The sequence below is a fragment of the Triticum urartu genome, chromosome 3, assembly GCF_003073215.2.
Source record: "Triticum urartu cultivar G1812 chromosome 3, Tu2.1, whole genome shotgun sequence".
Lineage (NCBI taxonomy): Eukaryota > Viridiplantae > Streptophyta > Magnoliopsida > Poales > Poaceae > Triticum > Triticum urartu.
The window spans coordinates 671,487,631-671,498,850 of NC_053024.1; the positions used below are offsets into that span (position 1 = coordinate 671,487,631).

General features: G+C 45.0%; 2 protein-coding genes across 3 annotated transcripts; one reads left to right on the forward strand and one right to left on the reverse strand.

Moving 5' to 3' along the window:
* Nucleotides 1–469: 469 nt before the first annotated feature.
* Nucleotides 470–1,120, forward strand: LOC125549052 (defensin Ec-AMP-D2-like). The gene is made up of 2 exons (XM_048712548.1): nt 470–604; nt 713–1,120. Exons 1-2 carry the CDS (start codon nt 547–549, stop codon nt 892–894), a joined length of 240 nt encoding a protein of 79 aa, XP_048568505.1. The 5' UTR covers nt 470–546; the 3' UTR covers nt 895–1,120.
* A 2,669-nt stretch (nt 1,121–3,789) lies between these two features.
* Nucleotides 3,790–6,791, reverse strand: LOC125545833 (glutaminyl-peptide cyclotransferase-like). Of its 2 annotated transcripts, XM_048709873.1 has the most exons (11): nt 6,465–6,789; nt 6,321–6,377; nt 5,988–6,023; nt 5,827–5,891; nt 5,647–5,710; nt 5,293–5,410; nt 5,114–5,211; nt 4,553–4,623; nt 4,388–4,415; nt 4,225–4,279; nt 3,790–4,137 (listed from the first exon to the last, which is right to left on the reverse strand). In XM_048709873.1, exons 1-11 carry the CDS (start codon nt 6,750–6,752, stop codon nt 4,028–4,030), a joined length of 990 nt encoding a protein of 329 aa, XP_048565830.1. In that variant the 5' UTR covers nt 6,753–6,789; the 3' UTR covers nt 3,790–4,027. The 2 variants fall into 2 exon arrangements, with proteins under 2 accessions (XP_048565830.1, XP_048565831.1); XM_048709874.1 differs by lacking the exon at nt 5,114–5,211 and having other exon boundaries at nt 4,553–4,619; nt 6,465–6,791.
* Between the last annotated feature and the right edge of the window lie 4,429 nt (nt 6,792–11,220).

The window sequence follows — 11,220 nt, forward strand, 5'->3', positions numbered from 1 at the left end:
TATGAAGGTTACCGGTTAGCCCGATCTTTTGAGGCCCGTTTGAAACGCGTGTCTAGGTCGGGTTTTTTTTTACCGGTCACTGACCGGGCCATCCGCTCGGGCATTTAAGGGATGTTGGAGTCGCGGGGCTGTAGACTCTACAGTATTTATGTTCTCGTCGCACTACCATACAGAAATATATTTGTATAGCCTTTCTTTTTTCACATGTCAGTTACACTACCACACAAAAATCTCTTTGTTTAGCCTTTCTATTTTCACATGTCAGTTGCACTACCATACACATTTTCTTTTTTTGCTAAGCCTTTCCTATTTCACACGGCAGTTACATTACCCTACAAAAATCTGTCTGCTTAATCAGCCTAGAAGCAAAAGAGAAATAACACTCAAAGAAATTCGGAGCGGCAAGGAAATCCGTGTGCTGCTACGACGAGTATATAACAAGCCCCCCTCCCCCCTCTCCTCTGCATCATTCATCATACAATCCAGCTCGAAGGTTTTCATCTACCACACACACACAATCCTCCTGATCTTCCCCAAGAAACCGCGATGGGTCGTCTGTCCGTGAAGGTCTTGGTGGTCGTCCTGCTGCTCCTTGCGGCCACAGGTACATATGCTCGGAGTTGATGGTTGTTGACTGATCTTTACTGCACTAGTGCTAAGATTGTGTGAGATGACGACGGATCTGCTTTGTTGATTGATTTTGGGTGTGCAGAGGAGCAGGGGGGATCGGTGCAGGTGGCTCTGGCGAGGGTGTGCACGAGGCCGAGCCACAAGTTCCATTGGGCATGCCTCGACACCAACAAATGCGCGAGCGCCTGCCTGACCGAGGGCTACACCGGCGGCAAGTGCGGCGGCCGCCGCGGCCGCCGCTGCTTCTGCACCTGGCACTGCTAGATGTTTCGGCTCTGACCGATCTGTTCTTGCATAAAACATGCATGCTTCCGTGTGATGATAGCTGAACGGTGCCACGGTGGTACATCTATCTATATATCTATGTATGTGTGCGTGCATGGATCTCCGAGAGCTAGCTGCTCGTCGGAGATTACATGAATGAATAAAGAGAATCGCATGCGCATCGTCTTGTGAGGAATATCTCATGTCTGCTTCCCCCATTTTGACCCTGGAGTGAATGAATATATGTTCGCTACGACCTTATTACTCCTTCGGTAAAGAAATATAAAAGCGTTTAGATCTAAACGCTTTTATATTTCTTTACGGAGGGAGTACTGGTAATGACATACTGGACACACATGGATCGACGCAGCCAATGGATCAAGCTACATCAACAGGGAATTCACTTACGGATTTAACGGTCTATTAACGTGGACCAATAGGATTCAAGATTAGGGGAGGAACTGGTCCGCCCCAGCTGAAATTCAGGGAGGAAAAAGATTAGTTTAGAAGGGGATTCTGTAAAACGTCCGCAATGAGTCCGCGCGTCTCGGATTATTGCAGCCAATGTGCCCAGGTTCCACACTTATTGACAAGTGCTGATGTCCATCTGACAATTGGTTCCACACTTATTAACAAGTTATCGGTGAATTGGATTTGCGTCAGCCTCTCAAGCTTCCTCTAGCTTGCGTCAACCCATTTCTTCTAGATGCTCTTGCATCCAGGGACAAAGCTTGGAAAAATGGGCACCTGTGTCAACATATGCCCACTACAGCACATCACAAAGTATAGTGAAAGGATATAAATTACATCTAATTAAGGGCAATACAAAAAGCAAAAATATGCAATGATTCAATCATATAAATTTTATCATATTAAAAAGATTGCCATACCAAGTATTGGTTGAGCGAAGTCATAAAACCATTTGTTTACATATTCACGAAAGAAAGTAAACAACGATGACTTCTGAGCACATTTCATTAGTAACTTACTGAATAGGATGAACAAACGAAACATATTATTATATTAACAACAATGGTGCAGAACAAATAATACATAAAATAAATATCATTAAGCAAAAATATGAAGCAATGTGAGACTGACATTTGATAACTTCCCTTCTTGAACTTTCATCTTCTTGAGTTGATCAATTACAACATCATTCATAATGGTAGAAATATATCTTTCTCCATATAGCAAATCAAGCAATCACTCATGAACTGATCACCTATTTTGTTACTTTTGACAATATTCATTGCTGAAAAGCATCTCTCCATCACCCGCAAAAAAAAAAGCATCTCTCCATGGATCGATGTGGCAAGTGGCAAAATTAGCACCAACTTTAGAAGTCGATATACCAAAGGAAAAGCAAGATGTTTCTTAGTGTCCACCAGCATTAGCAAAATGGGCAATGCCATCCAAATTGGCAAACCGGCAATGTATTTGTCCGTGGACTAGTTCAGTCCGCGGACAGTGATGCAGGAGTCGCCCATCAAACCATGTTCCCTGAATGTCCGCCTCTGTTTTTTTTCTAAGTCTGGAATACTCAAAATAATAGCATATGAAATCTTTGATTATTGAAAATATTCAATGCGAAGGTAATTCTAATTTAAATATTACAATCCAACTAAATTTTCAGGTAAAATAGTTCAAATTTGAATTAAACTCACACGAATGTAGATGACATCTCGCTTCTTTCCCCAACCATTGTAGGCAGGCGTTTCGCGAAGCGAACTTCTGCCTCCTTCCGCAGGCGAGGCTGCGGGTCCTTGACCCCTCCGTCCGTCGCTCCGGCGGCGGGAGGGGCCTGGGACCCCGGCGATTTCGCTCCGGCGTGTAGTTAGGTTAGGCCTAGTCTTCCTTGAGGCGTCGCATCGGTGGCGAGATCGATGCCGCGTCGGAATAAGATGGTCCTGCTTCTCCCCCACCCAGTGATGCTTCAGATCTGATGTGGATGGTGGTTTGCACCCGTGTCTCGCCGGATTTCAGATCTGACGACGTCATTTGGTTGTGCTAGCCGGTGTTCATCGCTCTTCCCGGAGAGGACGTTGTTTAGTACTAGGTATGTTGCTGTTTTGGAGCATGTGATGTGGATGGTGGTTTGCGGTGGCGTCTTTCTTCTCCAACCTGAGTGGATGAAGGAGACGGTGCCGGGATCTGACGGGCTTGGGGATGATCCGCGGTCGACGAGCCACATAGCCTCGGCTCCGTCACATGCGGCAGACCGTTCATTCGACTCACCTAGCAGCATGGTCTGCATCAGAGTTCTTTCAGATTTAGGAGTGATGGTTGCTCTCGTCCATCTCCGGCGTTGCCATGGCGATGATGGAGTCCGACGATGCTTAAGGGATTGGATTTGCACAGGGATCTTCATTGGTCAAATTTTTTTCTTGGGGTCCTTTGTGCAAAGCTCTAGGACAATTGTCTATGTGTTTGTCTTATGGAGCGACCATGTGTGTACACCCTGTAAGTTATTTGTTCAATGAACATGTGGTAGTTCCTCTCAAAAAAAAAAACTCACACGAATGTTCTAGGTATCCCCTTTAACCACACAGATACTCGATGAGATATTCAATCGGATCTTCCTTGATATGTTCATGAGTTGCTTAATGCAGAATTTGTTAATGCATTTGGACAAACTGATCAAATGTGGCCGGATTCTAATGTGGAAGTTGGATAGGATCACCCATATTCTTGAATTCTAGACCTCCGGCAGCATCTTCACCCTCATCCTCCATGATCATATTGTGTATGATCATCATCTCCCACAGGGTCTACAGATCTCATTGTTTACCAGGTTCACGAACAACTGCAAAATGGGTTGGAGCACTTCGGATGCCCTCTCCACATTCTTTCTAGTTCCTTGAGCTTGTCTCTGACCAACTGTATTTTGGTATGTTCGCAGCGAAACCATCTTTACGACACAAATCTTTTACACTACTCATGGGAGATCATGCATGATTATACATACAACTACAGTACACGCCTCCAGCATGAAACTGATGAGCAGCTAGGTCCTGCCAGTTCACCACCAAGTCACAGCAACAAAAAACCTATCTTCATACTACCAATTGCCTCGAATCGACCAGGAGGCACATAATACATGTACATATCCTCGCCGAGGCGTCGACACTTGTCAGCGATAAAAGCTTGCCCTTGGGCACAGTTTCTCCACGGACCCATCCGGCGGCCCATCCACCTGGCGCAGCTTGATCTCGTAAAGCTTTGGCCACAGTTTCCCGGTCACTGCGAGTAGAGCCGAAAGGTTAATTGGACAAGAAACCCAGAGACCTTGATCCATGGGACCGAAACTGCAAGTGCAAAAGGACTCACCGAACAGTCTGTCATTTTCTTCATCCCAAGCTATACCATTTAGAACATCAATATCCTGGAGCATGAAACAGAGTTTTCAGTGTCATGTCACTCCCGATACTGGATTTGGATTATGTGCGTCTAACAATGCAATTAGCCAATGAACCATATGGGGACTGCTCACCGTGTTGCCAGATTTCCATAATTGCTGCCTGCAAAATTGAGGACACAAGGATCGATTATTACTTCAAATGCAAACATTACAGGCAAACAGAGTAATCTTGTGAAGAAACTCAGTGGTCAGGAAATAGGCATAGAACAACAACAGTGATTTCTACTCAGAGCATACCTCAGCTCATGAAGAAAGATCCAGCTCGCCACTTGGCCATCTTCATGAGAAACTCTAGCTATGCAATCTGTCTACACATCATAACTTTCGATACTGAGAGGTGCACTTCACAACATTCTAGCAAATTGGTAGGCAGTTCACATTGTATATGATACTTGAATATGATCAAACTTTGCATGGAAAACACAGCTAAGACACAAATGATATTAGCTAGTCATGCTAAGACCTCGGTTACCTAATCGCCAAGTCAAATGGCGTTAGCTAGTCATGTCTTGTAGAAGATATAAAAAATTCAGACCAGTTAATTGTAATATCAATTGCCTATTTCAGAGTATCAAGTGTAACAAAGGACAACACAGGATAAAACTTGGACACACTTCAGTACAAACTGAGTCACACCCCAAAGTTAATTGTTAAACTTAAACCTCATAAATGACACCAGGGTGCACTTTAACATCAACGCTAAGGTATACTAATGAAAATGTTCTGGTCCTTGAGATCTTGAACAATATAATAAAACATGAAAGCAATATGGTCAAGGTAGTGCATAACAACTCTAACCTGCCAGACATTTGCCCATACTTCACCATTTATATATTCCAGTTCATTAATATAGGAAACGTCATTGTCTTGATATTTCACAGTTACTGTCTTTGTTACTGTATCAACAGAGACATCAAACAAAAGAAATTAAGTCCGAAAGCTAACAGAATATCAAGTGTGTGATTAACTTAATATACCTTCAAGCGATATTGGATCCAGGTGGTACAACCTTGAAGTACCATCACTGCCAAATAGGATTTTTCCATCCGTAGCCAACCCCCACCCGTCACGCATTTTATGGGTAAAACTTTCACGCTGCAGCAGAGAGCACAATAACTTGTTACCTCAGACGTCAACAAGAAATGACTGAAAAACTTGAGAAATGACCAGTAAAATGCGATGTGAATGATTGTAAACCCATATTTCAGAAGATCACATGAAAATAGATATTGATAGGTCAGGGTTTGGAGATAATTAGCCGAGACTATAAACAGAAAAGATCTGAATCATCTGTAAATGCACTAACATAGAAACAGGGGCAGCAGCATTACTTTGCTGAAGTTATGTCGGTCGTATATGAATCCATCATTCTTCAACCAAGTAATTTGAAACAATCTACAAAAGATAATATTAAAGCAAATGAATGAGATTTAACAGGACCGCAGAAGCAAATAGAGCCATCATGTTCAAGAAAGCAATTCTCATGTCGGGCATAATCGAGGTTCATCTACCTGTCGTCGAGAAGTGTTAAGCCTTCTCCAAACATATGTCCATCCATTTGGTGCTGATCTAAAACCTGATAAATGACAAAGCAGTAACTAGTGATTTAGTGTAGGGTAGGTGAACCATTGCCGCGCAATGTTAAATAAGGAGAGTGCCATATTTAACATACTTTGCCAGTTTGAAGATCAACCTTTCGGACCGACGACTGTTCAGAAACAAAATTAGAAGCATTTAGTCCTTCAGAAAAACCGCTTGACAGAAAGAAAGCAAAAACGAAACAAATGCAACTTGCAAGCTCAGGCAACAGATCCTCAACAGCTCATATAGTGATAGCCAGTCTGCTTGTTTCCACTAGGGAGGCATGAATACCAAGGTTCACAATTCAAGTGAAACTAGATGTAGTTTATTGTGGAAAAACCACGGAAGTAGTATTCCTTAGCATATCACATTTGCATCACTGTAATCCACGAGAAGATTTCCACATTGCATTGCATTACATTACCTGGTGATAAAGGCCAGTGGACTCGAAGAGAGTGTCGTTTCCCGCGTACAGGAGACCCTGCCAAAGAACGAAAAACACGCAATCTGAGGAAAAAATTCCCCATGGGAGAGGAGAGGAGCGAATGAGATCAGGAGGGATGCGTGCCTGGGTGAAGGCCTCGGGGTCGTGGGGGTACTCGCGGACCAGGTCGAAGGAGTAGAACCTAGCGACGGCGGGCGCAGGGCGGCGGAGGAGCGCGGCGCGGAGGTAGTCCGGGCGCCAGACGGCGGCGGCCGCGGCGAGGAGGAGGAGCGCCGCGAGCGCGGCGCCGGCGGCCGCGATGGCCGGACGGCGGAGGCGCCGCGGCGCCGGGGAGGCGTTGGGGGTGGGTACGGACAGGGCGATAGGCGCCATTGAGGAGGCGGGCCGCCTCCGTCGGGAGCCGGCGGTCATTTGGGTCTGGTTTAGTCGCAGCAGAAAGGGTCAACTGTAATTTTCAGTTTAGCGTGCTTCTCCTGTGATTTGTAGGAGTATTTAAGATTGTCTTCCAAATTTCTTGGCTGAAAATTTGGACATTGGAATGAATGTCTATTTTGAAATCTTTTTGATTTTTTTTCATACAACATCGTGATTTCATTTTGCGATGCGTGTCCTCGTGCATTGCACTTGACGCCAATGTTTCGTCCTTCAAGCCATGGTGTGAATATAAGAATGTGTGATGACCATTTTGGTTGTGCACATGGACAATTCCCAATTAAATATTTGAAAATACCAATTCATTATCGACGTCTCACCATTGCGGAATGGAAGTATGTAGAGGAGCGACTAGAGAAACGCTTGAGCAGCTGGAAAGGCAAGTTGGTCTCGGTTGGAGGACGATTGATTTCAATAAACTCTGTCCTTACAAATATGGTTCTCTATATGCTTTCGTTCTTCCCGCTCCCAAAAGGGGTCTTGCAAAGATTGGATTATTTTAGGTCCACGATCTTTTGGCAAGGAGATGGTGAAAAGAAAAAAATATAGGTTGGCCAAATGGAGTGTGGTTTGTAGGCCGAAACAGCAGGGCGGCCTCGGTATTCATGACCTGCAGGTCAAGAATGAGGCCCTACTTAGTAAATGGTTGTTCAAACTTCTTACTGAGGATGGTATTTGGCAAACCATGATGCGCAATAAGTATATAGGCCAAAAGGCAGTGTCTCAGGTATATTGGAAACCTGAAGACTCACACTTTTGGGCCGGCCTAATGGCGGCAAAGAAACATCATACTCTTAATGTTTTGTATCACTTTGATGCTACATTTTGAGATAATAAAAGCGCCCTTTATCGAAAAAAGAATGTGTGATGATTATATATTGATAAAAAAATTAGGACGATGTCTATAAACGAAGAAGTTGGGAACTTCTTCCGCAACAAACGAGGGCTTTCCCCCGGAAAAAAAACGAGGGCTTAGGTAGGGTGACCCTTCCTCCCCTCTTATTTTCAACTTTGTTGCGGACGCCCTCTCGGCCATGATCACTAAGGCGAAGGATGCCGGCCACATCCGCGGTGTCGTCCCCCACCTTATTCCAGGAGGGGTCTCTCACCTTCAATACGCGGACGATACCATGCTGCTCTTCGAGCCGGAAGATCACAATATTGCCTCGATTAAGCTCATCCTCCGTGCTTTCGAGATTGTATCCGGCCTCAAGATAATTTTTCTCAAGAGTGAGGTGATAGCCATTGGGATGGCCGCACCTCTCTCATTGCGCGTTGCCAACCTACTGAACTGTAAGCTTGGGAGCTTTCCGTCTAAGTACTTGGGCCTCCCCATCTATGACAAGCACATATCTATCCGAGAATGGGAAACCCTATACGGCAAGGTGGCGAACCGGTCAGTCCATGGCGAGGCCGGTTCATGTCTTCGGCAGCTAGGCTCATTCTAACGAATACTAGTCTCTCCTCTTTGCCCATGTTTACAATGGGCATGTTCCTCCTAGCAGACGGTGTTCACGCCAAGCTCGACACCCCCCGATCCAAGTTTTTTTTGGGAAGGAACTGGGTCCAAAAAGAAGTAGCACTTAATTAAGTGGGCAGCCCTATGCCGGCCAAAGAAATTTGGTGGCCTAGGGATCCTCAATTCCAAACTTATGAGCGTTGCCCTTCTCTCCAAGTGGCTCTGGAAACTCGCCCAAAATGAGCAGGGGCTCTAGGCGGAAATTCTGAGCGAAATACTTCCCCGACGGGAATTTCCTTACCTCCAAGGCTAAAGGGGCGAAATTCTGGAATGGGATCTAGGCTGTCAAACCGGCCTTTGCGCTAGGAGCTAAGCTTAGCGTTAATGACGGAAAATCCACGCGATTTTGGTTAGACCACTAGTTCGTTCAGGAGCCATTGTGGCGTAGCCACTCCTCCATATACCAACTTGCTACTAACATCGAAATCCTCGTTACCGATGAGCTTAGAACCCACCTGCCAGCCATTACTTTCAAAAGCCCCCTTTGAGACGCCGAACAGGCTGGTTGGGACGAGTTACATAACGCTCTTGTTGTAGTGGTGTTGTGACCCAAGGCTGATACGGTCTCTTGGTCCCTCACGAGCTCCCGGAAATTCACGGTTAAGTCTCTTTACCATAAGTTGACGGAGGGTCGTACACTAGACATTGCTAGGGGGCTATGGAAAGTGTCAACCCCCTCAAAATTAAAGTTTTTCTTTGGCAAATGTTCCACGACCGCCTCCCGTCCTCTAACAACATAGCGAAACAAAATGGGTCGTCCCGATAGCAATTGTGTGATGTGTGGTGCGCACAAGGATGCAAACCACATCTTCTTCAATTGCCATCTTGCTCGCTTCACTTGGAGTGTGGTCCAGTGAGCCTTTGATCAAAACTGGAATCCCCACTCGGGTAGAAACCTCCGCGATATACTATTGGCCCATAGGGGTGGGTTTGGTCGAGTGCTTTGGAGATGCGTAGGGGCGCTTTTATGGGCTCTATGGACTACTAGAAACAAAATCACAATAGAGCACAAATTCCCTTATCACCCCGCTGACATTATTTTCAAATGACATTTGTTCCTCCAGACTTGGATGCCGTTGGGAAAACGGCGGACGCTGAGCGGATGCAGGAGGCGATGGAGCGGATTCGACTGATCCAGATTGCTGCCCGTCACTAGATGTTGAGGATCGTTTCTGCTCACACCTGTGTTGGCATGTTTAGACTTTTGCCTTATCATTCTCAGGCCTAGGCCGGTTGCATGTTCAAACTAGGGCTTCGGATGCATTTCCTTTCCTTTTGTTTAAGACTGTCTTGTTTGTTGGATGTTGCCTGTTCATGGGCTTTATTAAGTTAAAGTCGGACGCTCCTTTGTAAGTGCATCTAGTGCCCCTTAGTGATTTTGGTGTATTGAAAACTTATAGGTTAAGGGACTGATGCGTTTGTGAGTGTACACAGGTCTATAAGTCTATAAGGAGTTTGATATTTAGAGTGAAAGTCGACCCCTAAAAATGAAGTTCTTCGTCTAAAGACTTTGGACTTTCTGAAGACTTTCTGAAGACTTTGAAAGTGAAGAAATTGGTGTGATCCTGAAATCTTGGTATTCATTTGAGGAACATGAAGCATGAAGACTTTTGTTTTCGTAGTTTCTTTTTCTCTTTCTTGAGTCATAGGAAACACTGTACTGTTAAAGGGTGTCGAGGAAATACTAAGGAAAAATTTCCAAGTGACGCTCAACTCAAATCCTACACCTACCAATCCCTTCGAGTGAAGCCATTGGAAATCTCATACATCTCAGTCAATTTCTTCAGTGACAAAGACGAAGTTCTTCTAGTCTCTGAGGAATTTGTTCTGGTTGAGGAGTTAGGAATTCGCCAGTGCGGATTGCCTACATTTGTTCTGGTTGAGGAGTTAGGAATTCGCCAGTGCGGATTGCCTACATAGTGAGGAACATGATAGGCCTGAGGAATTGGATACTCAAAATTCCGACCGTTGCTGTGCTATGCGCCAGCTGTCCCAAAATATCTACCCACTTAACGGTCATATCATTGAAGGGCATTTATGTATTATCATGTCGGGCTGCTCCCTAGGCTATAAATAGCCGCCCCCTACAACCACTAGCTGGTTGGCTGCTCTGAGAGAAACTGACACTTGTCATTTGAGAGCATCCCATCCTCCGAGGACTTTGAGTAAAAATCATCAAGTGAGGAAAAACCCAAACCCAAACACCTACAAACCCAAAGTGATTGAGCATCACTGAAGAGATTGATCCTGCGTGGATCCGACGCTTGTTACCTTTGAAGACTATGCATCTTCCAGACGGTTAGGCGTCATGGTCTAGAGCATCCAAGAGGAAATTGTGGATCGCCGAGTGACCGAGTCTATGAAGGTTTGGAAGTCACCTGAAGACTTACCACGAGTAATTGGGCGAGCTCTGTGTGGCCTTAGCTCAAGGGGGAATACGGTGAGGACTGAGTGTCTTGAGCTGCATGTTCAGGACTGGGTGTCCGGGACTGTGTGTCCTTAGATTTAAATACCTAGCCACCCTAACCAGACGTACAACTGTCACAGCAGTTGGAACTGGTCTACCAAATCATTGTCTTCACCAAGCTACCTGGTTCCATTTCCTCAACCCTTTCATTTCCTCATTTCTGTGTTGTGTGCTTGTTCATATCTGTTTGAAGACTTTGACTGAAGACTTTCTCAATTTTCTTAGTTCAATTTCTTCAGTCTGTTTGTCTTTGTTTTGTTATCCTGTGTTTACGCTTTCTGTACTATGTGTTCGTTTTCATTTCTTCATGAAGACCATGCTCATGCTCTGTTATGTTTACTTCTAAGTACTTATTCCGCTGCAAGTAGTTCTTCACCATGGAATTTCCTCACCCTGAAATTCCTCAGTGAAGAATTCATAAAAATCGCCTATTCACCCCCCTCTAGTCGATATAACGCACT

Coding starts and splice junctions, on each gene's coding strand:
- LOC125549052 (XM_048712548.1), top strand. CDS start 547: ATGGGTCGTCTGTCCGTGAAGGTCTTGGTGGTCGTCCTGCTGCTCCTT. Junction 605..712: donor GCTGCTCCTTGCGGCCACAG/GTACATATGCTC, acceptor TTGGGTGTGCAG/AGGAGCAGGGGGGATCGGTG.
- LOC125545833 (XM_048709873.1), bottom strand. CDS start 6,752: ATGACCGCCGGCTCCCGACGGAGGCGGCCCGCCTCCTCAATGGCGCCT. Junction 6,024..6,320: donor CCACTGGCCTTTATCACCAG/GTAATGTAATGC, acceptor GTTTCTGAACAG/TCGTCGGTCCGAAAGGTTGA. Junction 4,280..4,387: donor TATGGAAATCTGGCAACACG/GTGAGCAGTCCC, acceptor TTCATGCTCCAG/GATATTGATGTTCTAAATGG.